The 23,452-nt window shown below is 37.7% G+C and overlaps 1 protein-coding gene across 2 annotated transcripts in view; it reads right to left on the reverse strand.

Annotated features, from left to right (window-relative positions):
* Window positions 1-23,452, reverse strand: part of LOC145680384 (endochitinase-like) — an 89,158-nt gene that overhangs the window by 11,842 nt on the left and 53,864 nt on the right. Inside the window, exons 1-5 of one of the 2 annotated variants that reach the window (XM_081750821.1) lie at window positions 19,213-19,240; window positions 14,866-14,958; window positions 12,239-12,411; window positions 10,371-10,548; window positions 1,659-1,881 (exon numbers count right to left, since the gene is read on the reverse strand). In XM_081750821.1, the coding sequence (XP_081606947.1) occupies window positions 1,659-1,881; window positions 10,371-10,548; window positions 12,239-12,411; window positions 14,866-14,944 (653 nt within the window). In that variant the 5' untranslated portion in view covers window positions 14,945-14,958; window positions 19,213-19,240. Of the gene's footprint in view, window positions 1-1,658; window positions 1,882-10,370; window positions 10,549-12,238; window positions 12,412-14,865; window positions 14,959-19,212; window positions 19,241-23,452 lie in introns of those variants that run through there. The other variant, XM_081750822.1, reaches the window with a different exon arrangement.

Here is a 23,452-nt window from a genome sequence, read left to right on the forward strand (position 1 = left end):
TTGCGCCAGTGTCCTTTTCGAGATGAGACGAAAAATCTCATGAGTCTCATGGTCTCATGGTCAACACTAGTTCACCCAAGCCTTCGATCTCAAACGTTGTTTTCCCGTTACATTATTCGTACTATAAGAACTAATAAATTGACAATATGATTGTACGAACACAATAAACAGCATTCATCAACGAATATACAAGCCATCACAAAACATACCTAAATAATCAATATGGTTTAAATGTTGTTATACTACATCTTTCATGGATATTTCGCTACACGATAAGATTATGGAAACTTCTAGATGAATTATTTTAAAAAAATCAGGGCTTACAGTTTGTACATTACATAAAGTTACAAAAGGAGATAAGATAATTTTTCGAGACGAGAAAATAAAACCTTATTTCTCGTACCGTCTCGTCTCATGGGCAATACTAGTCAAGACCGAGGGTATATAGTCCTTGCCCATAGCCTACTGAATAAGTGGAGCCCTTGAAATAGTATTTCAGCAAGAGGTAGAATGATTAGATGTATACGATTTGCAGATGATATTGTGCTTGTTACAGAACATAAACAGAAAATCAATAAGATGTAAGAAAACTTAAGAAAGGGCTGTGAAGAATATGGAATGAACATAAATGTTAGAAAGACAAAAGCTATGGTGATTTGAACGAAGCGGGCGGTGTCAAATATAGAGATAGGAGGGGGAAAAACAAAATAAGTGGCTACTTTTCGATACTCAAATAGTATTATTGTGATGATATGAAGTGCGAACGTGAAATAAAAGCAAGGATAGGAATGGCGACCTCTTTAGGAGGAAGAGAAGACTATTTTGTGAGACCTTCAATAAGAAGTTGAGAAAAGACTCACAAAATAAAATGCTTTGTGTAGAGTATTGTACTGGATGGGCCAGAAACATGGACATTACGCAAAAGTGGTGAAGAACGACTAGAACCTTTCGAAATGTTAGTGTGGAGAAGAACAGAGAGGGTATTCTGGGTAGAGCGGAAAACGAATGAGAAGTTGTTAGAAATGGTGGAGAGAAAATAATAATTTTAGATATTTTTAAGAACAAGAATAGAAACTGGGTGGGACGTTGGGAAAGAATGAACTGTGAGGGACGTGCTAGAGAGTATGGTGGTAGGAAAGAGACGGATAGGGCGAAGGAACTATACAATTAATGGATTATATTAAAACAGGGAAATCGTAAGTGAAGACGAAGAGGTTAGGGGAAGACCGTGGAGCATGAAAGCTTCTCAGTTGCAGCAAGTGATCTGTCAATAATGGCAGAACACCTATGATGATGATTGGTAGTATAAGGTTACTTGCTTTTTATTTTTTTATTTTTTATTTATTTACTTTTGTGGATCCTACGTTAAGATGCTGGTGTAACACAACTACAATATTGAAAAGTGACGTTAAATTAAACCTATATGGAAAACTACCATTTAATAAACAAGATTATTTGATGATCATTAAGCTCTTTAAAAGTCCATATTTACCTTACTCATATTCCTGATGTATCTAACCACTGAGAATTCATGATTTCTATGGCCCTCTCATTTATGACGTGAATATGAAAGTTAAAGCAAGATCTCATTTCTGAGAATTGAAAGTATTCGTCCATCAAAACGAGCAAATTCAGTATACGCTGAATGGATTACTTACTGGCTTAATTGTGGAACGTGGTATCCATCTTGCAGACGGAACCGAGCCACTGGAACAGCAGCTGTAAGCTCCCATCCTTTGCCTGCCTCGTCGAATGCTTTCCTTAACGCCTTCACAAACTTCAAATAATTATCTTTGTCAGCGTATCTGCCTCCCCTGTCAGTTGCACCAGGGTATTCCCAGTCCAGGTCAAAACCATCAAAGTTATATTCGTCCAAAAAATCTGCAATCACAAGATATATATATATATATATATATATATATATATATATATATATATATATATATTTAGTATTAATATAAGCTTCCTTAAATACAAATGTTTCATTATTATTGTAAATGTTGCTGAACCTGATTTTATAGCTCTTTTTCTGATTCTAAAATTCAGTATGTTTATCTTAATTTCCCTTCTCGTAAATGGGTTTGTTTGCTCTGTAAGCGGCTATTCACAGAACACATCTATATGAAAATCTAGTGGGACTAGAGTGTCACGTAGGTCATAGGCTAGACATATACGGGCTTTTACATTTTCTTATATTCTCTATTGAAATTCAAGTTCTTTGGGCTCAGACAAAAAGTATAAAGACGTAATTCTTTCTATATTCTCCGTGGAAATTCAAGTTCTATGCTCAGACAAGAAATATACAGACGTACTTTCTTCTATATTCTTCGTTGAATTCAAGTTCTATGGCCTGCTCAAATGACAGCCAATCAGATTCGGGCAATGTCAAGGAACAGTGACGCTGTTGCAACTGTTTTTCTTGACGTCACAAGGAGGGGAGGGAGAAAGTAGGCTACTTATCAGAGTTAGCAGCTTTAGGAGTAAAAAATAAAGAAGAAAATATAAGAATATATGGCTAAATATATTTAGTTGAAGTACTAAATAAACTAATATTGTATATGCAATATTCAACTCATTTCGTTGATCTAATTGAAAAGCACAATACAACATTTTCTCCTTGTTCAACTCATACATGAACCTAGGGCTTTCTTTACATGTAGGAGGATTTTTGTATTCCTGCCAACTCTGCAGAACATTCTTCTTCCTCTACATCTAGCCCAGTGATTTCCAATTATCGTCAGAATTATTACGTGTATCTTCGTTGTCAGTAGTGCTCTCAACGGGTCGGGTCGGGTCGGGTTGAAGACCAACCCGACCCGACCCGTGACCCGAATTGACTGACCCGACCCGATGACCCGACCCGACCCGACTGACCCGAACCGTGATCCGACCTGATTGACCCGACCCGACAACCCGACCCGATCTGACCCGACTGACCCGACCCGAAAACCCGACCCGAGTGACCCGACCCGATAACCCGACCCGATAACCCGACCCGAGTTGACCCGATTGACCCGACCCGACAACCCGACCCGAATAACCCGACCCGACAACCCGACCCGAGATGACCCGATAGACCCGACCCGACAACCCGACCCGACAACCCGACCCGACCTGACCCGACTGACCCGACCCGATAACCCGACCCGAGTGACCCGACCCGATAACCCGACCCGAGCTGACCCGACTGACCCGACCCGACAACCCGACCCGAGTTGACCTGACCCGACCCGACCCGACCCGACCCGTAACCCGACCCGAGCTGACCCGATCCGAGTCGGGTCGGGTCGGGTCAACCCGATCCGTTTGAGAGCACTATGGTCACAACACTGGGTGAACACCAAAATGCACTCCCATTGGGAATTGAACCCGGACCACGTGTACCGAAGTCTTACACGTTAACCACTAGCTAGATCAAGCGGGGATTTGTATATGCATCTTAATGAATATTTGGCACTTTTGAGGTTTGGTTATTTCTTTTTATAACTGATACCAATGTCCGACGTGGGAGAAATTTATTTTTATTTTTATTTTATTTATTTATTTATTTATTTATTTATTTATTTTTATTTTATTTTTTTTCTTTAGTTCTATGTGACGAAATTTGTCTTCAAGGTCAGTGTTCTCACCTGCTGGGACGGCAGGGCGTCCTCTCGCAAGGCAGTAGCAAGAGTCTCTTGGCGGAGACAAAAGGAAATCGTTTAACTACAATGATAAGGGTTGAGGAAACAGGAGAACACCTGTGATTTTTTCCAACCCTTCAACTTTCATTCCAAAATAGGTTCTTATGATTCCGGGACCCTTACAACTTTGATTTTTCTTTCTCGGTAATTAAAACGTATTTTACAGTATATATAGTTGCACGTAAGAAGATACATAATGTAAATTTAAAAATACAGGTTGATATTTAATTATCAAGTACTAATTTTATTTCATCACTTTCAGTCCAACAAATGAAATTCAAACAATTCGCTCCCTAGGTCTTGGTCATCAATGCTGCGTCTTATTCTTTGTTTTGCAGTCAAGCCTTGGTCCTGCATTTCGTAGTCTTGGTGATCTTTCATGCTATACAAGAGCCAAGAATGCTCACCTCATCGGTACAAATGAAGACCAAGTGTGATTTTGATTATGGTATTTCATACTATACGGAAAGCTAGAAAATACGCTCATCGCTACTTGGTGATCACCAAAACAAGGCCAAGAGCAAGATTACTATGCAATTCGTCTTGCATATCCAATCTTTATCTTGTTCTTGTATCGATGTCCTTGGGCTTGGTGAAATAAAATGAAATATTCACTTCAAGCAGGGGTGTAACCAGCAGGTTCGTGTAGGAAGGGCCCGTCGTTTTTGAGGGGGGGCGGCTACAATGTACAAAGCAAAAAATGTGTTGCTGCTAGTGTTTTTCAGGCCTAAAAGAAAGGAAAATTTTGGTTTCCTTCTGGAAAACTAAAAACACTATTTTATCTTATTTATTATTATTATTATTATTATTATTATTATTATTATTATTATTATTATTATTATTATTATTATTATTATTATTATTATTATTATTATCCATAAATTATATTCAAGATAGTTTTTATTATGCTTAATCAAGAACTACTGCCCGGGACCAAACGCTATACTTTTGTGCATAACTATAAAAATAACCAGAAAGTTCTGTCCCTTTTCGTGGAGGTCTGTGTTCAATTGGACCTCACACCGTGAGTTGAATGCGAGTGGAGATAAGGCGAACGTCAGTTGTTGGTGTGGGTATATCCAACATACTACCTGGTTGTGGCAATTCAGATACACAGTGAACTTGCGTAAAGACAGAGGGAACATGGGACATCCACAGAGCGTCATAAGAGCATGTATGCTGAACGAGTTCAAATGGAGGTCAAACGCCGCTGTAGCGGGACAGAAAATATGCCAAGCCTTTGTTGAGGGTGTCGTGACGACGCGGACAGTGCAGCGATGGTTTAACAAGTTTAAGGACGATGACCAAACACCCGAAAACACCACATGCCAGAAGACCAACACATGTACGTACAAAGAGGAACTGGAACTACAATTCAGTGTGTGGAGAAACCATTCGGCAGCACATCCATCAAGTTGGGAAGAACTACAAGTTGGGTCTCACATGTTTTGACTCCGGGCCAGAAGGCAACGCGGCAGTCGCATGGGTTTATTTACTGTTTCGGCCATTTCTGGACAGGGCGTTGACATGTGATAAAAAGTGGGTCCTATACGAAGCTCCACGGCGCCGTCATCATTGGTTAGCATCCCATGAACCGATTTCAAAACAGCCGAAACCAGCACTGTACCAGAAGAAGGTCCTTCTGTGTGTTTGGTGCATCGTGCATCGGGAACTGCTACCAGCTGGTCAGAGTATCAATGCAACTGTGTAGTGTCAGCAGTTGAGCTGTGCTCAACAAAAACTCAAAACTCTGGAGCCATCACTTCTGAATTGCAAATGGGTCCTCGTTTACGGGACAACGCTAAGTCCCACGTGGCTAGGATGACTCAGGACACCATTCTCCGCCTTGGATGGGAAACAATATTGCAACCACTATATTCCCCGGGTATTGCACCGTCCGATTATTACCTGTTCCATTCTTTGGACAATCACCTTAGAGGCTGCCAATTCAAATCCCTAGTAAAAGTCCAAAATGCACCTGATACCTTCTTCGTTTCACGGCCCACCAACATCTACCGCGATGAATTTCATGGCCTTCAGGAACGTTTTCAGAAGGTCGTCGATGTTGATGGGGACTATTTTTGATCTTCCAGGTTAGGTGACGTATCGATGTTCGAAGGTGGTGGGTGAAAAAGCAACAAAACTTTTCTTGGTTACCTTTTTATTTAAATTTAAGACCTTGTATACAGAACCTATGTACACAAGATTGATTTTCTTTAAATTTCACTTAATTTCTTTATAGTTTCCTGACAAAAATATTTATTTATTATTCGTGACTAAAAAAAAACAATTATTTTATTACACTGAGTAGAAATAAAAGAGAGCGAATGAAATCCAAACTGAATAAAACCATTGTTTCTCACCAAATTTTCCATTCTCTGTCTTTTAAAATAAATGTTAAAGCATATAAAAATATAATGTACTTACAAATCAGTTTAGTACCTTTGTTTTATGGCTGTATTTATAATATCTTGTTAAAATGTTTGTCTTTAAACTGTCAAATATAAATCGCAGTAAATTGTGTAATCTGCTGTCACAAAAATGTATCCTATTTTTCGATCGGTATGGAAAAACAATATTTCTCCATACTATTTTACCGTATATTATTAATTGTCAATAACTTTGTTACTTTTAAATGAAGGAAGCGAGATAATTTTACTATGATGTTGTTAAAGCTGGTCATTTGGGGGGGCAGGAAACCATTTGGGGGGCCTGGACCCGATGGCCCCCCCTTAGCTACAGCCCTGAGTTTAAGGTCCCTCGATTCTGCTTCGAGGCTAAGGGATATGGTGACCATGAGAAATGAATGAAATGGTGGAATGAAGAAAGTGGGAGAAAACAGGAGAACCCCGAGAAAACCCACTACACGGCGTTTCTCCACCACAAAGCCTACTTAACACAAGCTGGGATCGAACCATGGACACCATGAACCAGAGATGAATTCTCTACCACTGAGCTACCGCTGCCCTGCTTGGGCTTGGTCGTCCATATCCAATCTTTCTTTTGGCCTTGCTTAAACAACTTCTAGTTTTGTTCTAAATCCAGACTCCATATTGGCGTAGATATTAATATTACAGTCGATTGGTAAAATCAATCTTCCACATTTAAAAATTAAAGTACACACAAGTACAAAAATAAGCATTTACCATAAAAACACTAGCTGCAAGTGTTCAAAATACATTTATGGCTTCTATAAAATCAATTGAAAATTGCTATTTTTAATTACGCAGGTAGTGTAAAACAGCAGTTTTCGACTCCAGCCGAGTTTAAGCTCAACCTAAACTTAGTTGACCAAAGTGAACTGACCCGACCCGACAACCCGACCCGACTGACCCGACCCGAGTGACCCGACCCGAGTTGACCCGATTGACCCGATTGACCCGACCCGATAACCCGACCCGATAACCCGACCCGAGTGACCCGACCCGATAACCCGACCCGAGTTGACCCGATTGACCCGACCCGACAACCCGACCCGAATAACCCGACCCGACAACCCGACCCGAGCTGACCCGACTGACCCGACCCGACAACCCGACCCGAGTGACCCGACCCGATAACCCGACCCGAGTTGACCCGATTGACCCGACCCGACAACCCGACCCGAATAACCCGACCCGACAACCCGACCCGACTGACCCGACCCGACAACCCGACCCGAGTGACCCGACCTGATAACCCGACCCGAGCTGACCCGACCCGACAACCCGACCCGAGCTGACCTGACCCGACCCGACCCGTTTGAGAGCACTAGTTGTCAGTGATATAGAGTATGCATTTGACAACCAACCAATCAAATTAAGTTACGATAGCTTCTTGGAAAATTTCAATGCTTAGATATGTCATACAAATGTGGGAGTTTACAAGTGATAAACAAATGGATACAATGATCTTGAACTGCAATTTGTGTACATTCTGCTTGTATACTTCTCTACACGAAACCAATAACATGGGAATTATATGGAGTGTTCCGGGACAAACTTCTGCAAACGTGTTCAGGACTTCAATGCAAGAACTACTAACAGCGGCGTAGCGTAAGGGAACGCTGGTATGCCCGGCATCCCCTGTTAATAAGAAAAAAAAATATATAAATTGTTTGCTTGTAATTATCACAATTATTCCCACTGCAATCTTCTGGATGCGCTCTCTCGCCGTCACGCCTTACTGTGACAAGCGAGACCTACGCATGCGCGTCACTCAAATGCACATTTCCTGTCTTTCCTCCTGTCGTATGCTATGTTCCTTGGGCTTCCAAGCTTACTGCAAGCATCGGGGTTTTCGTCTGCTTTCTGTTGAATGCGCATGCCCAACCACTTGCTTCTCCTCAACCCTTGCAACCCAACAGTTTGCTTTAGTTATACGCTGGCATATTCAAGTATTTCCAACTCTCTATATTTTGAACTAAGCTATAGTTTTTGTGCAGAACGTACGAGCGCCAACATCAAGGAGATAGAACAAAACAGAAATGGTTAGTTCAATGCCTTTTTGAAAAATGTAGGTTATGTAAATAATAGTATAAAAATAGTTATGCTCTAATCGTAATTAAATGCATCGTAATTGTATTCGTAATTAAAGGCGAACTATTAATCTTCATCAGAAATACATAGTATGTCCAGTAGCGTGGCCAGAAACTCTTTGAGGGAGCTCACACACACAAGCATAAATACAAAACATTCTGTAGAATCACGATCACCGACCTGGCAGGCCAAGAGAGCCAGCACTCCCCCCCCCCCTTCGCAAAGATTGCTTGGGCCCTTCAGTCACTGGCACATATCCCGGGGAGATGAGGGCGACATGTCCCCTCCAATCTTGGAATAGGAGGACTGTCCCCTCCAATAATCCGATTTGAAATTGTGATGATTTGTATCCGACTGCCACAAAGGAAAGTGAGATGAAATTGATGTCCCATGACTTGTTTCATTTTTTAAAAAAGAGTCGTATTCTTTAATATTTCATTGCCATTAATTATTGTTAGTCTATTTTCAACTATTTGTTTAATTCCTGTAACGATTCCTATAATGCAATTGAGATCATCATAATTTTGCTCAAATAAGAGTATTGTTGCGCCATACATAGTTGATTTTCTTTCATAGTTTTGGAGAAGTCATTATTTATATTATTACAAAACAAGTATCCTAAAATTTTAATGTGGATTATTGTGGATGCGTAAGTAGAAACGTATTAATTATAAATATGCACGTATTCAGATTTCAGAATGTGTTCACGGCACTGATTTGTAATACTGATATGTACCACAATTTCATTTACATCGCCTGGTATATAATATACAACAGGTTCATCTCAGAAATCAGATTCATCTACCGTAATATGAGTCTCATCTCTCGTCCCCCCAGAATAAGCCTCAAATATGCCCTCCTCCCAATGTTGAAGACAACTCTGCTCCCCTGATCCTCCACAGCATTGTTTTTCAACTTCATAAATATTTTGAACATCGCTTTAAAAAATATATATATATGGAAACGGTCTTACCCGTCTCCCGAATGTTGAAGACAGATTTGTGCCCCTGCCTTCAGTATCTGGATATCTGACAACGAAGTACATACGCAGAAACAAACCCCCAGAGTTGGTTTAAGTACTTTCTATTTGCATCTTCAAATGATATGCGTATACACTCAGGCCCATATTCACGAATGGACGTGAGTTCCGGATCCAAGATGACAAATTTCTAGGGGCGACTTTTTCAAGAACGAGATTGAAGTATGGTATGCGGAGAAAGAAGCTGCCTACAAGAAAGAAATAAAGGGAACTATACTGGAAACAATGTTCGTACTACCGTGGTGCTGAGTTTTCTCGTCACAACGGTAGCGACAAGAAGGAGTTGATACAGTTGCTTATTGCCTTTAACGTAATCCACGCATTTGCTTCTATATGTCCTACTAGGCCACCAATTACGGGGGCCTCCCTTCTAAATTTTTCATAACTCTATATTTCCCCTCGGAATAGCTATGTATTGCTGATTGCAGTAGTACTGTATCGCCCAAGTGACTAACTTTGGCATCCCCATTTCGGAGTACCACGCTACGCTACTGACTACTAAACGCCTAATTATAGAGATGGAGCTAATTTAAAGTAATTAATGTAATTTGTTCATAGAGTGGATCCCGGTGTTGGAGGAGTAAATTGGCGCCATCTCCGTAATTCGGCGTTTCCAACCAAAGTCGCAGCTGAGGTTCTGAACACATATGCAAAAATTGTCGATTTATTCCCGGAACATCCTGTATAACAACTATTTATTTCCTTTTACTGGTATACTGAAAAGGAAATCAATCTTACAAATGTAATAATGCAAGAAAATTCGAAAGTGACAGAATGCGTTTCAATGTCTGTATTGTTTGGATTGTATTTTTTGAAATTTCTTATCTATTTCAAAAATCTGTAGAAAACAAACCAGAATCAATCATTATTACAACTGCTAGTTCTCTTTACTAAAAAGAAATTTAACATACGAAAGAAAAAATTACAGATTTTAAACAGAGTTTATAGATTATGGCAACACTAAGTTGCATGTATTTGAGAGATGGTGATAGCTGTGTAAATGAATTTTCTAGGAAAAATTTCAACGTACACCTAATGACCTGTCAGTGATAGCGAAATATTAATGATAAAACGTCAGTAATTAGTATATTGACACACACACACACATGTATTTTTACTGAGATTTGATACCAACAACACTTTTAACAAACGTATCAATTCTGTCCTGGCTCGATACGAGCTCTGAGTATTTCCTTCCTCCTTCGGCCCATCCACCAACGGCAATCGTGGTCTTAATTCCTGGGTACTTCTTCTTCAGATCTGTGAATCGTCGGTAGCCACCCAGTTGGTCACCTTGATCTAGATCACGCTATAGGCAATCACAAGAATAGTCAATAAAAATATTTACCAACTTTGTGATCTCAGTATGTTATGAACAGTCACAATTATTGTTTAATTACACGGACTTTGCAAATGTTTGTTATTTTTGACAGATAATTTCACTAGTTTTAGGTAGATCAATATGAATATTTCCATCGTTATAGTCGCAAAAATCCCAGTTCTAACAACAGTCATTTTTTGGAGTGAAACTTCGATTTACTCGACTTAAGCGTTTGTTTGTCCGGATTCTCCTCCGAGATGCTTGAACCGTTTTTATCCAAATTTGACATGCTGATTTTGACGTAGCATTGAGGAATAATCACCGAAAACGGGATACCCATAGACTTAACATTGGAAAAGCATTTGACGGACGAATTCTCATTGTAAACAATGGAAAATAGAATTTTCAGCAGCGAAACCCTTCTCGTTTTCCTCTGCGCACACATTTGTTTTTAAAGCTATTATGCTTCCCGCTGATTGCAAAGTCAACTATTTGCATGTCATGTTCATTCACGAAAATAATTGATGCACTAAGAAAATTCTATTAATAATCAATAAAGGTCAATTATTTCGCTCCAAATTTGCAATTATTGCATATCTAGTTAATATTTTTTCAGAGAAAGGCCAATCTGAAGATTTCATCAAAAGAGAAAGGATGAGCTTCTGTTCTAGCTGCAGAGTGTGTATTACCAGCCGCATTTTCGCGGACCCCAAGAGTTTCAGATATCCTCTGATCTTATTGTCCGATACAGATAAGACATCAAGAATCATGATCTACATATAGCGGAAAGTAAAGGCAAAGTGCTGTCGGCCCTCGCAGCCAAGCGTGCTAGCGCAACATGCTAGTAATGAAATTCGTTTCTGGTGTGGGTTCAAACCCTACACAAGGTTTTTTAAAAATTTTCATAACATTTTTTTCATTAAAATAAGCTTGCAGTTTTACTATACGGATCCATAGTAAAAGTAGTAGTAATAATAATAATAATAATAATAATAATAATAATAATAATAATAATAATAATAATAGCACTAGTAATAGTAGTAGTAGTAGTAGTAGGAACGGGTTAGAAGCCCCGCAGGGGTTAGTTAGGTTCTGTTCTCTTGCCCAAATTTTTCTGTACATTTTACATGACCAACTTCAAACAGGGTAGGGTGCGCGCGAATACTGAAACTCTTGGGATTGGCGTAAATGCCTACCGGCCTAGTCCACACTGGAATATCATTCAGTTTTTCTATTGCTAATTATTATTTAATGTTATGGATTACACCAAGTCTAAATTTTGAAATACTCGTATGGGCGCTCCACAGGAAGATTCATTATTGGGATCTTACTTTGAATTTAGACAAAATTTAAGAGATATTTTGAAGAACTATAAAATACTATGAATACTTAAAATTTGATTTTACCTAAACTGATGTTTATGAAAATAGTTAACACAGCATTTTGAAAAGAAAAGGGAATCCAAATCTCTTCGATTCACAAATTAGTTATGATAACATATATTACTAATTTAACAGAGAAAATTTATGAAAACACTACTGTTTTATATTGCCAAATGTTTTGACATGTATTTATCCTGGAATGCTGAATGTATCGTACAGGAATAAGAGAATTTACGAGAGAAAACTCTTTTACTGTGGTGTTACATAAAAATATTAAAGTATTTGTGTGAACGTACCTCTGGATCAAGCACCATCACTTCCCATGTTCCATTACTAACACCACAGAAGGAGTAGATGACATGAGTGCAGAGGTCTCCTGGAATGTCATCATTGTCGTAGGACCCAATGCCAGGCCGATAAACAGCCCAGTTACTAAAGTAGCAACTACGACGTCCTGATGTTTGAGTATCTGAAGAATAGAAAATATTGTCATGAGTATTGTATATGAACAATTGAGGAAACTGGTAACAACCATATTCTAGAAATGATTTATGAACTGAACATTCATAAGCTTGTCTCAAACATACTAAGACCTCGAACATGGAAAAATACCAAAATATATCACAAAAGTAACAATTCTTTATAGTAATGTTCGTAATACTCAAATATTTTGTATGGCTGCGAGAATCATATGTATATTGCTGACACCACATCAACGATACTGTTCTATAGTACATATTTAGTAATTTATAATGTTTCTATTATGGAGTGCTAAATATATCAATGAACTAGAATTGTATGTTTGACTATTATTTTTTGGTTTAATATATGAATTAATAATGTAAATAATTAAATTTATAATCTAACAAAGCGACATTAAGAACCTTATACATAGAAAGTTAGTAGCTCACTTCTTACTAAGAAATTACATGTATCAAAACTTATGACTCTGACTCGTCAGATATGGAATCAGATAATTGCGTGTGCATTTATCATAACAAGCACTCTCTTATGACTTCTCATATGTCATGATGCGGATTGTACAATTGAAAAATCCAATACCACATAGATGAAACAAAAAACGTTCAACTCATTACAATTTTTGGAGTTATCGTATAAAAACCTAACCACATTTGTAATAAAGTACTCTTTGAAATATTTGGGAAAGAGCAATAATCATCCACAAAAATCACCATACTGTAAGCAATTTCAACTCTAACTCATTCAGTTAGAAATGATATATTTATTCTTCCAGTAAGATGAAAAGGACGCCTGGCTGCTTTCACTATTTTGTCCATAACTATTGTAGCGAATGTTTTGTGGCACCTACAGTAATTTCTTTTACCGTTAGACTGAAGAAGATTTGCCACTGTGGAATTTTTTTTTTTTTTGGGGGGGGGGGTAGATTTTGCGTATTCTGTCACACTAGTTGTGTAGAAATCCCATTCATGATAATGGACATTATATTGCTGACGACGACTAAACTGAATTTTGATTTGATCGTGGAATGTTCTGGATTTTAATAATGTGACAATAAACTGTTATTTACGGTGAGATATGTCCACTGGTAGCTCTTAATGGAAGTCACATCAATAAAAAAAAAATGAAATTTTATTTCTACAAGGTAAAGAAAGAAAATTTAACATTAATTCTTACAAGAATTAGTAAGTGTTCAAGTTTTCTTCCCTTAGCCTGTAGTGATAAATAATTTTTAATGTTTACCAATGTGAGTTCCCTTAAGATCCGCCACTTTGTGTATCTGTGATTTTGTTGTTTTGGGAAGTAAGGAGAAGGGATTGTAGGGATAATGCCGTGGGTTCGGTCAGCAATGCCTTAGGATTCGCAAAAGGAGATCTCGGGTACACTGTAAATTAACATCATGAAGAATTAACGAAGTGAGACCTATGTATCTTGAGACATGTCTAGGTGCAAGGGATCCTAAAAATGACCGTTATGTATTACTATGGATGATGTTAATGAGTTCTTTATTGGAAGACAAAATTAAATAAATTTAGCCAAATTACCGTTTTCTGCAATTATCACTAGAAGGATTAGTGACTCAAACTTTAGACCTAACGAATACTGATTTCCATGAAGAAATTATTGACAATAAATAGGAACGTAAATTTTAAGTATGCGAATGGCTCTGACAAGGGCCATTTAGAAACCACAGAATTGCTAGTATCTGAAGCTTATGCAACATTGAAGACATCACGCATTTGAAAACCTGAGGCGTTGCACAGCACATTTCACTAATTGGACCCACAGGACACATTTTTCGAGAAGACTAACAAGCAGGGCCGTGCCGTGGAAAATCAGCGCCCGGGGCGAGAGTATACGATGGTGCCCCCATACATATATTCCAAGCAATTTTTCCTATCTTGTTTCCTTTTTTCTCCCGAATTTTTGTCCCCTTACTTCGGCGCCCGGGGCCGTTGCCCCGCTCGCCCTCCCCCACGGCACGGCCCTGCTAACAAGGAACACTTGGTCTAGTAAAGCTACGAAGACTTAAACGACCATGTGTTATCTATCTTTTGTTATCAATACACCTAGACGAACTTCTCTTTAAACGGAACCTGTATGAATAATACTCTCATTGGCTTAGAATACGCAAGTAAGTCTGATTCAGTGTTTCTTTCAGAAAAAAATATTCCCGGGGACACACTTAGTATTCGGAGGGGGCACATTATTTTCAAATGGTACTATTCTATTTATTATTATATTATAGATATTATTACTTTGGTCTCCTCCGGGGGGCATTATCCCCCCAAAAAAAACATGTCTGGAAGAAACTTTGGTCTGATTTCCAGTGACCGTGGTGTGTCCATACGCTTACAAAATAGATGTTCTTTCTCATATAGAAATCAGTTGTAAATACCAGGCAATCAACACTTTTCAAGCACAATGAATTATAGCTACTTACCTTCATAAAGACTATATCCTGTGCTAAGTGCCAAAAGAGATGCTGCAACAATACAAATTGTTGCACTTGACGGTGCCATTGTTCAAAAGATACCTGTAAAAAAAAAAAAAAAAGATAATTACGTTTACAAGTTTTTCTCGAATAAGTTAAGAATGCGTATATATATAACATAATATTATGTAGATACATAATGTAAGATTAGATAACGATAAATAGCATTAGATTAGATAGGCATGTAGCAGAACAACAATGACCTTGAAACCGGGAAAGATGTAAACTACACTATTGCTCTCCTAGGAGCAGCAAATGTGGTCGCTGAATTGTCTCGGTTGCTAGATAAAGGAAACACATGAGTTGAAACAAAAGTCAGAACTTGATGCGATGGAAAATCACGGTAATGGAACTGTAAATATTTTTTTTTTTTTTAATTCTGTAAGTTTATACGACAGATGCAGTTATACTCGTAATGGAAATTAAATATTTTACTCATGCACTTTTTAAGACGTTTAATAAGGTGGGAAATCATTATCTAGCCTAGATTATTAAATTTACTTAATGGTTTATCATGTGTGTCGCACAAGAGTAACACACAGATAAATCAGAAAGTATGAAATAACGATTTAAAGAACCTATACACACATAAAGAAAACAAAGAGAGTCAACAATATGGCGGTTATCTGCATCAAGTAATCCCCTTCTAAAATCTGCCTCAAATATACAGGAAGTTGAAATATTAAATGCATAACTGAAATAATAAATCAAACGAAGTATTTAAAATAATGGCATAGGTAAGGCAATTGGTTACTTTTAAATACTCCTTGAGAATGGACAACTTTCTGTCTATTAGTGGCGTAGCTATGGGATGTGCACAGGCACACCCTAATGAAACAGATTAATTTTTTTCTTTATCCTTTAATTGTTTTTCATTCTGAAAGTTTGTTATCTGCAATTCTTGAATGCATTGAAATAAAGTTTTATCTGATTTTTAAAACCCTTAAAACCCAATACATTGAGCACGTAAAAACGTTATATTGAGAGGGTTGGTGTGGTGGATTTTAATAACTTTTCTCCACACTCATGAATAGTTCTGCTGAATTAAATCTTTGTACACATTCACATGAAAATTTCTGCTTTAATTATTGACTTTGTATACATCCATATGAAGTGTTCTGCTTTTATTATCTTTATGAACAACCACATGAAAATTTCTTTTTTATTACCTTTGAGTACATACACTTTTTGAGAACATTTTAAGGAAAATAAATAAGGATCCGTACGATACATGGGTAGGACTAATTCTGTTCCATAATTCGTGTAATTTTCTAAAGCACTGGCAGAAGATGAAGTTTTCACACTATTCACACTATTTTGCGTTACTAAAATAACATTCCAGATTTCAAAACCTTACCTTTCTCCTACAATAACAACAAATTTCATATTGACAAAAACATTTTTTTTCGTATGTCCGTGCAAAAAATAATCATGCTGAATTTTTAATGTGACTTTTGGATGTGGGCTGTAGCCCCATATAAGTTACTAGCACATGCAAGGAGCATCAGAATATTAGTTCTGTGGCATTTGTGCACTGTTAAAAATACTTTCTTAAATTTGAGAAACCGTTTCTTATCTGTGCACCGAGAATATCTTTTCTTAGAAACAAGAGTTTGAAACTCTCATTAATGAGAAGTGAAGAAAAGTAGATGGTATTGTATAAAGAGAAATGAGAAAATATACTGTTATTTTCCTTATGAATGAGAATTGCCAAATCTCATTTCTAAGAAAATATTGTCTCGGTGCACAGATAAGAAACGGTTTCTCAAATTTAAGAAATTATTTTTAACAGTGTGATGAATCTTACGCTTACTGGCGTTCCTAAAATAAAAATTGGGATTTTAGTAACACTCCACCCACCACTTTTTTATGGCCTTTGCCCCCGAAAGGGGGAGCCTTACCCAAAATAATTTTTGAGACGACTCCACTAGCATTGCAGATGAGTGTCATTGCATTTTGTATCAAATAACACTCATTTGTACCAAAGTCCTTAGCAATAGTTATTGGAGAAAACTGCCTCCAAAATTTAACATTGAATTTCCGATAAGAAAAATGAACTGTTGTGTTTACGCTCCCAAAAGAGGGGCTAAACAGTGATTTTCTCTAATTTACTTTTGAAATTTGAAAAATTCAGACATTTTCCAATAAGAATGCCAAATTTCACATTAATAGTGTGAAAACTTCATCTTCTGCCAGTGCTCTAGAAAATTATACGAATTATGTAACAGTCTGTATATTTAAATTCTAATATTGTGTGTTTGCATTAAAAGTGTTTTTCCTGAACACAATAACGACACCTTTATATAAGTTACCAGTACTACATGCAACACTACAATTAGATTTTTAAGCTTAATATTATACCCGACAGCACTTGACGGTTCCGTGTAAAGAAACAAATAACGATGTAGTGGTAACCGCAAGCACAGATGTTATTAAACAATACTGCGTGTACAACTCGTAATTTTTGTTTGTGCACTTTATGTAGTAACTAGCAATACACGTTAGCTGACATTTTACGAAAGTTCTTGAAAAAAATAAAAGCACTTGGAAAATGCAGAAACGGATTTTGTATTAATCGTTTCTACATTTTCCAGCTAAACATTAGCAAATGTACGAAAAAGGAGATAGTAATAGAACTGAGAGACACTTTTCGAACTCCTCCCACTCAGAATGTCATCAGATTGTTAAGGCAGTAGAAAGAAAAACTTTCATATGCCAAGATAGAAGACAAGAAATGAATACCAACATTGTTCCCCGGAAAGTTTGACCCCAAAACTTGAACGTGCATTATACACGAAAGTATTACAACATTAGACTTCCAAACTATGTTATGAATGGGTATTGGAAGTAGTGAAGGTATTAGAAATTTTTTCCTGGGGTAGAGGACTTTTAATAGACAGGAGGTGAAAGTAGTATTGCAAAATTAGTATTAACTCAGGTTCAGCACGATCAGAGAAATGCCTCGAGCGGGAATTTTCACCCCTCTGGGTCACCTCTGAAAACATCACTGGTCTGAAGTGTTATAGGACGGCTATGTCCGTCTGTCAATAGATATCATAGTAAACACAATAAGACAGATATAGTTTCTTTTGAATCGAGTCAATGTCCTAAGAATAGGTTTAGCTCCATTTTATCTGTTAACCTTCTATTCAAATCAAAAATGAGAAATTAACCATATAAGGTTTCAATGTTAATCATAATAGAGCAAAATCGGTAACGGATAGTGACCAATGTTTTTTTTCTTTAAATCGATGCTGCGTCTGAAGAAAAGACACCATCTTTACCTTTATCTGTCTAATAAAAACCGGAACTGGTAGAATTTTACAACTACTTCCGATTTCAATATTGATCTTTATATAGCAGAAACAATTAGAGATAGTAATGACTTTTAATATGGATCTAGAGTCCGAGAAATAAGTTCTACAGCAAAAAACAGTACGAGACAGCAAGTAATGGCTTTTTAAATATGAATCTAGCGTCCGATAAATAAGTTTTATACCAAAAACAATAAGAGACTGCGAGTAATGGCTTTTAAATATGGATATAGCGTCCGATAAAGTTCTATACCAAAAACTATAAGAGACTGCGAATAATGGCTTTTTAAATATGGATCTATCCTTCGATAAATAAGTTCTATAGCAAAAACAATAAGAGACTGCGAGTAATGGCTTTTTAAATATGGATCTAGCGCCTGATAAATAAGTTTTATAGCAAAAACAATGAGACTGCGAATAATGGCTTTTTAAATATTGATCTATCCTTCGATAAATAAGTTCTGTAGCAAAAACAATAAGAGACTGCGAGTAATGGCTTTTTAAATTTTTAAACATGGATTTATCGTTCGATAAATAAGTTCTATAGCAAAAACAATAAGAGACTGCGAATAATGGCTTTTTAAATATGAATCTAGTGTCCGATAAATAAATGCTATACCAAAAACAATAAGAGACTGCGAGTAATGGCTTTTTAAATATCGATTCAGGGTTCGAGAGATAAGTTCTATCTTTAATATTGTTCCTCTATTTCAACTGAAGTTATGGATATACTATTTTCTAGTTTCGGTGTTGAATTCACACAGTTTGGACTACTATCACAGTACACATTGTTAAACAAAGCTTGCTTGCTTTAAATATCTTCTTAATTGATCATTTTTTCTCCCTTAAGAAGATGGTAATAGCAAGTTCAACGCGACTTAAATAGCATTACTTCGTTTTATATAACTATTTTACAAACTATCAAATCTCTTACAAATTAACCTAGTTTACAGTTATAATTAAAGTATTTAGCGGAACTTACTATCTAATGTGTTCTTCAGCTCACAGTTCAACTGTGAAATACACCTTTCACATTAAGAGTTTTTATATGCTTGATTTATCTGATGTTTTCTACTTCTTTCAACAACTCGACCTAATTTTCGTTAACAACTGAAGAAAACATGTAAATAGGGACAAGGTGTGAGAGCGTATTGTGATGAAATAAGTTCAGTGTCTATGTATTTGATAAAAATCGAGGGAAGTGCAAGATAAATAGTAAAGTAGTTGTTTAACCACTAATTAATGAATCAATTTATCAAAAATTTGATGTACTTGAGATAATCTCTTTGTTCTTGCATTTTGACTCTTGAGTTACACAGAAGTTGACAAATGGATTCATCTGGTGATTGCATATCCTTGAGAACTAATTGTATCTGATTACGTGTTTATTAGATCTTGGGCTTACGAATATTGCTATGTACAAAGGTCGATATTATGAGCTCATATTTTAAAAATAATCATTCAGGAATATGTTTCCCTATTAATTATATAATTATTTTAACACATAAGAACTTGTTCTAGATATAGCAACTAGAATGTGGAAAACCACTCGAACATGATTTCAACGCTAAGCACTCTTTTTACTTTTGTTGTGATACCCAGAACATTTACAATGTGTACAGAATCAATGACGGATCCACTTTCTGACTAAAGGCGAAGAGTGATAGAGCGTTGGCTTCGCACTCGGGAGGTCGTGGGTTCGATTCTCGCTGCCGACCATCCTAATTGGGATTTTCCAGGGTTTTGCTCAGTCCTAGCAGGAAAATGGCCAGGATGATACCTATTAAACAGACCCTGGTCGATATCTTCTCAAATCCTTTCCATTGTTATTGTTGTAGTTAGATATCCAGTATAAAATGACCTCTGAGCTGTCTCTGGTGATTGTTAAATAAATAAATAATGTATGATCTCAGTAACGTACACAACAGAGGTTTGGAGGTTTTAACCCCCGTGAGCAAGATGTTACAAAAAATGGAAATTTTCCGCATTAAGATGTGCCTACATAAACCTGAAATTATATGAACTTAAAAGCTTGAACCCCTTCCTTGATGAACGACGTATAACATTGGATGACCTGACCTCAGTAGCATAAGTACGGAATTTTGAAATCTTAAGTATATAATGCTACCCTGTATTTGATCATTTCTGGCGAAGGATTATCACTTAAAATCGTTGCTCTGCATCACAGAGATGTCAAATTCGCGAGCCTTGAAAATTGAGCATGAGTACTAGTGAGCACAAGCACTATAACTAAATAGCAAGCTAGATCCTAGATCCAGAGCTAGCGCAAGTCTCATTGTGGTTAGCGGGCCGGAAGTTGCTCAAGTTGCATGACTCTTTTCAGCACCGAGGCTATATGAAACATAGATGTACAGTTTATGGCGGAACCCGAACTAACGTAATGCGCTCTATTTAAAAAAAAATGCTATCCCGAAAATCGGCTTAGGGACCTGGAAGGTATACGCCCTAACAAATACACCAGTAGGAAAGTTGCGGTTGCCGATCGTTATTTGTTTTCAATGTGTCATCTGGACCTTCCTTTCCGTCAGTAGTTACCAGTTCACCTCTGAGTGTCGAGGTGTGAAATTGGTGCGGTAAAATGGGCGACCTGGCAGATTTCCAAAGAGGCATGATTGTTGGTGCCCGTCTGGTTGGAGCTTCAGTGGCAACCGTGGCGAACATTGTGGGGGTATCGAAAGGCACTGTGTCCAATGTCACGAGGGCATACACAATTCATGGGCAAACGACGTCTGCAAAGCACAACAGTGGTCAAAAGACAATCCTTCAGATAGTGACCGGAGGGCATTAAAACGGATTGTAGCTGCTAAAAGGAAGACCACTGCAATGAAAATTACGTCTGAACTCAATTTTGGCCTACAGAACCCAGTTTCATCGAAAACAGTGCGACGGGAACTTCATAAAATGAAAATTCATGGCAGGGCAGCTATCGCTAAACCCCTGGTCACAGCAGTAAATGAGAAGAGGCGTATCCAGTGGTGCAAGGAATACAAGGCGTGGACTCATGAGCAATGGAAACACGTAATGTGGTCCGATGAATCGACCTTCACCTTGTTTCCAACAACCGGTCGTGTTTACGTATGGAGAACACCGTCACAGGCTTATGATACAGACTGTCTGCTTCCAACTGTAAAGCATGGGAGTGCTTCTGTTACAGTATGGGCAGTAATATCGTTGTTTTCTGCAGGTCCCATCATAGCCCTGCATGGAATGATGAATGCTAAGGCTTGTGAGGCCATTTTGGGGGACCAGGTTCTACCCATGGCCCAAATATTGTTCCCTGATGGTGATGGCATTTACTAAGATGATTTGGTACCCTGTCATGCTGCAAAAACGGTGAAATCATGGTTTAAGAAGCATGACCAGGAGCTATCACAGCTCCCCTGGGTTCCACAATCACCAAATCTGAACATCATTGAGCCATTGTGGTCTGAGCTAGAAAGGCGTGTTCGGTCTCATTACCCACCACCACCATCCCTTAAGGAACTGGAGCATGTTTTGGAGGAACAATGGTACAAAATTCCACACATCACGATTCAGGAGTTGTATACTTCCATTCCACGTCGGATCCAAACTGTTTTGGACGCAAAAGGAGGCCCCACACCATACTAGGTATGATTTTCACTCTTTTGCAAACATTTTAGATTTTTTGTCCAATTCCTATATATATATATATATATATATATATATATATATATATATATATATATATATATATATATATATATATATATATATATATATATATATATATAGGGTGTTTCAAGGGGGCCCAGGAGTCAACTTCAAATTTTCAAATGGGAACATGTATTGAATCATAGCTCATTCGGTAGTCCTTGGAAAACTAAACAACTTTTGTAGGAAACAATTTTCGATTTGGGCCAGTTTTCAAAATAGCCGCAAAAAGTTGGTCCTGTATCAGATAAAACGTCCAGTGCTTATAAATCAGAAACGGCTGGGAATAGAAAGATGAAACAGAAACTGAGATAGGGAACGATGATAAAGCATATTAAGTGTTGTTGTGGTGACCCTCAGGGCGCTCCGTGAAGGGGCCCAGGGGCCAACTTCAAACTGATACAGGGCATTTTGCGGCCATCTTGAAAACGGTGGCCCAAATCGAAAATTGTTTGCTACAAAAGTTGTTTAGTTTTTCAAGGACTACCAAATGAGGTATGATTCAATACATGTTCCCTTTTGAAAATTTGAAGTTGGCCTCTGGGCCCCTTTGAACGAGGACCCTGGGGATCACCACAAACAAACCATGTGATGTACCCTATGACACTCCTCTATCTCAATTTTTGTTTCATCTTTGTATTCTCAGCCGTTTTTGATTTATAAGCACTGGACGTTTTATCTGATACAGGACCAACTTTTTGCGGTCATTCTGAAAACGGTGGCCCAAATCGAAAATTGTTTCCTAGAAAAGATGTTTAGTTTTTCAAGGACTACCGAATGAGCTATGATTCAATACATGTTCCCGTTTCAAAATTTGAAGTTGGCCCCTGAGCCCCCTTGAAGGAGGGCCCTGGGGGTCACAACAACAACACTATGTGATGCGCCCTACGACATTTTCCTATCTCAGTTTTTGTTTCATCTTTGTATTCTCAGCCGTTTCGAATTTATAAGCACTGGACGTTTTATCTGAAACACCGTATATATATATATATATATATATATATATATATATACCCCTCCCCAAATTGCGGGTCTGAATTTGGATTTAAACGGCATAGTAAGTGTCATTGTTAATCTCAGCGACCCCGAAAACTGGATTCAACACTAATATAGGTAACTTTCGAACATTTTTATACATCTACTCTCCTCCTCTTCAAGTTGCGGAGCTGAATTTGGATTTAAACAGCATCGGAAGTGTCACTGTTCATCTCAGTGACAACGAAAAATAGTGGATTCGACACTAATATCAGTCATTTTCGATCCCCTCCCCTAACTTACACCGTCAAAGTGAAATGGTAGAAACCTTATCAATGTTGAAATTTGATCGAGATTGCTCTTGTGGTTCAAGAGTAGCAAGCCACAAACATAGTCACTTTCATTTTTACTTATATACAGAGTTCGCCAGAAAAATGAATATTTTTTCTACATTCTTTGTCATCGTGTATCAGGATATTGGCATTGATAATTGTTCTGAAATTGAAATGTTGTAGTATGGTTTTTCATCCAACAGATGTCGGCGTTGTCAGTTG

Source organism: Thermobia domestica, chromosome 3 (assembly GCF_964235325.1).
Source record: "Thermobia domestica chromosome 3, izTheDome1.hap1.1, whole genome shotgun sequence".
NCBI classification, from domain to species: Eukaryota; Metazoa; Arthropoda; class Insecta; order Zygentoma; family Lepismatidae; genus Thermobia; species Thermobia domestica.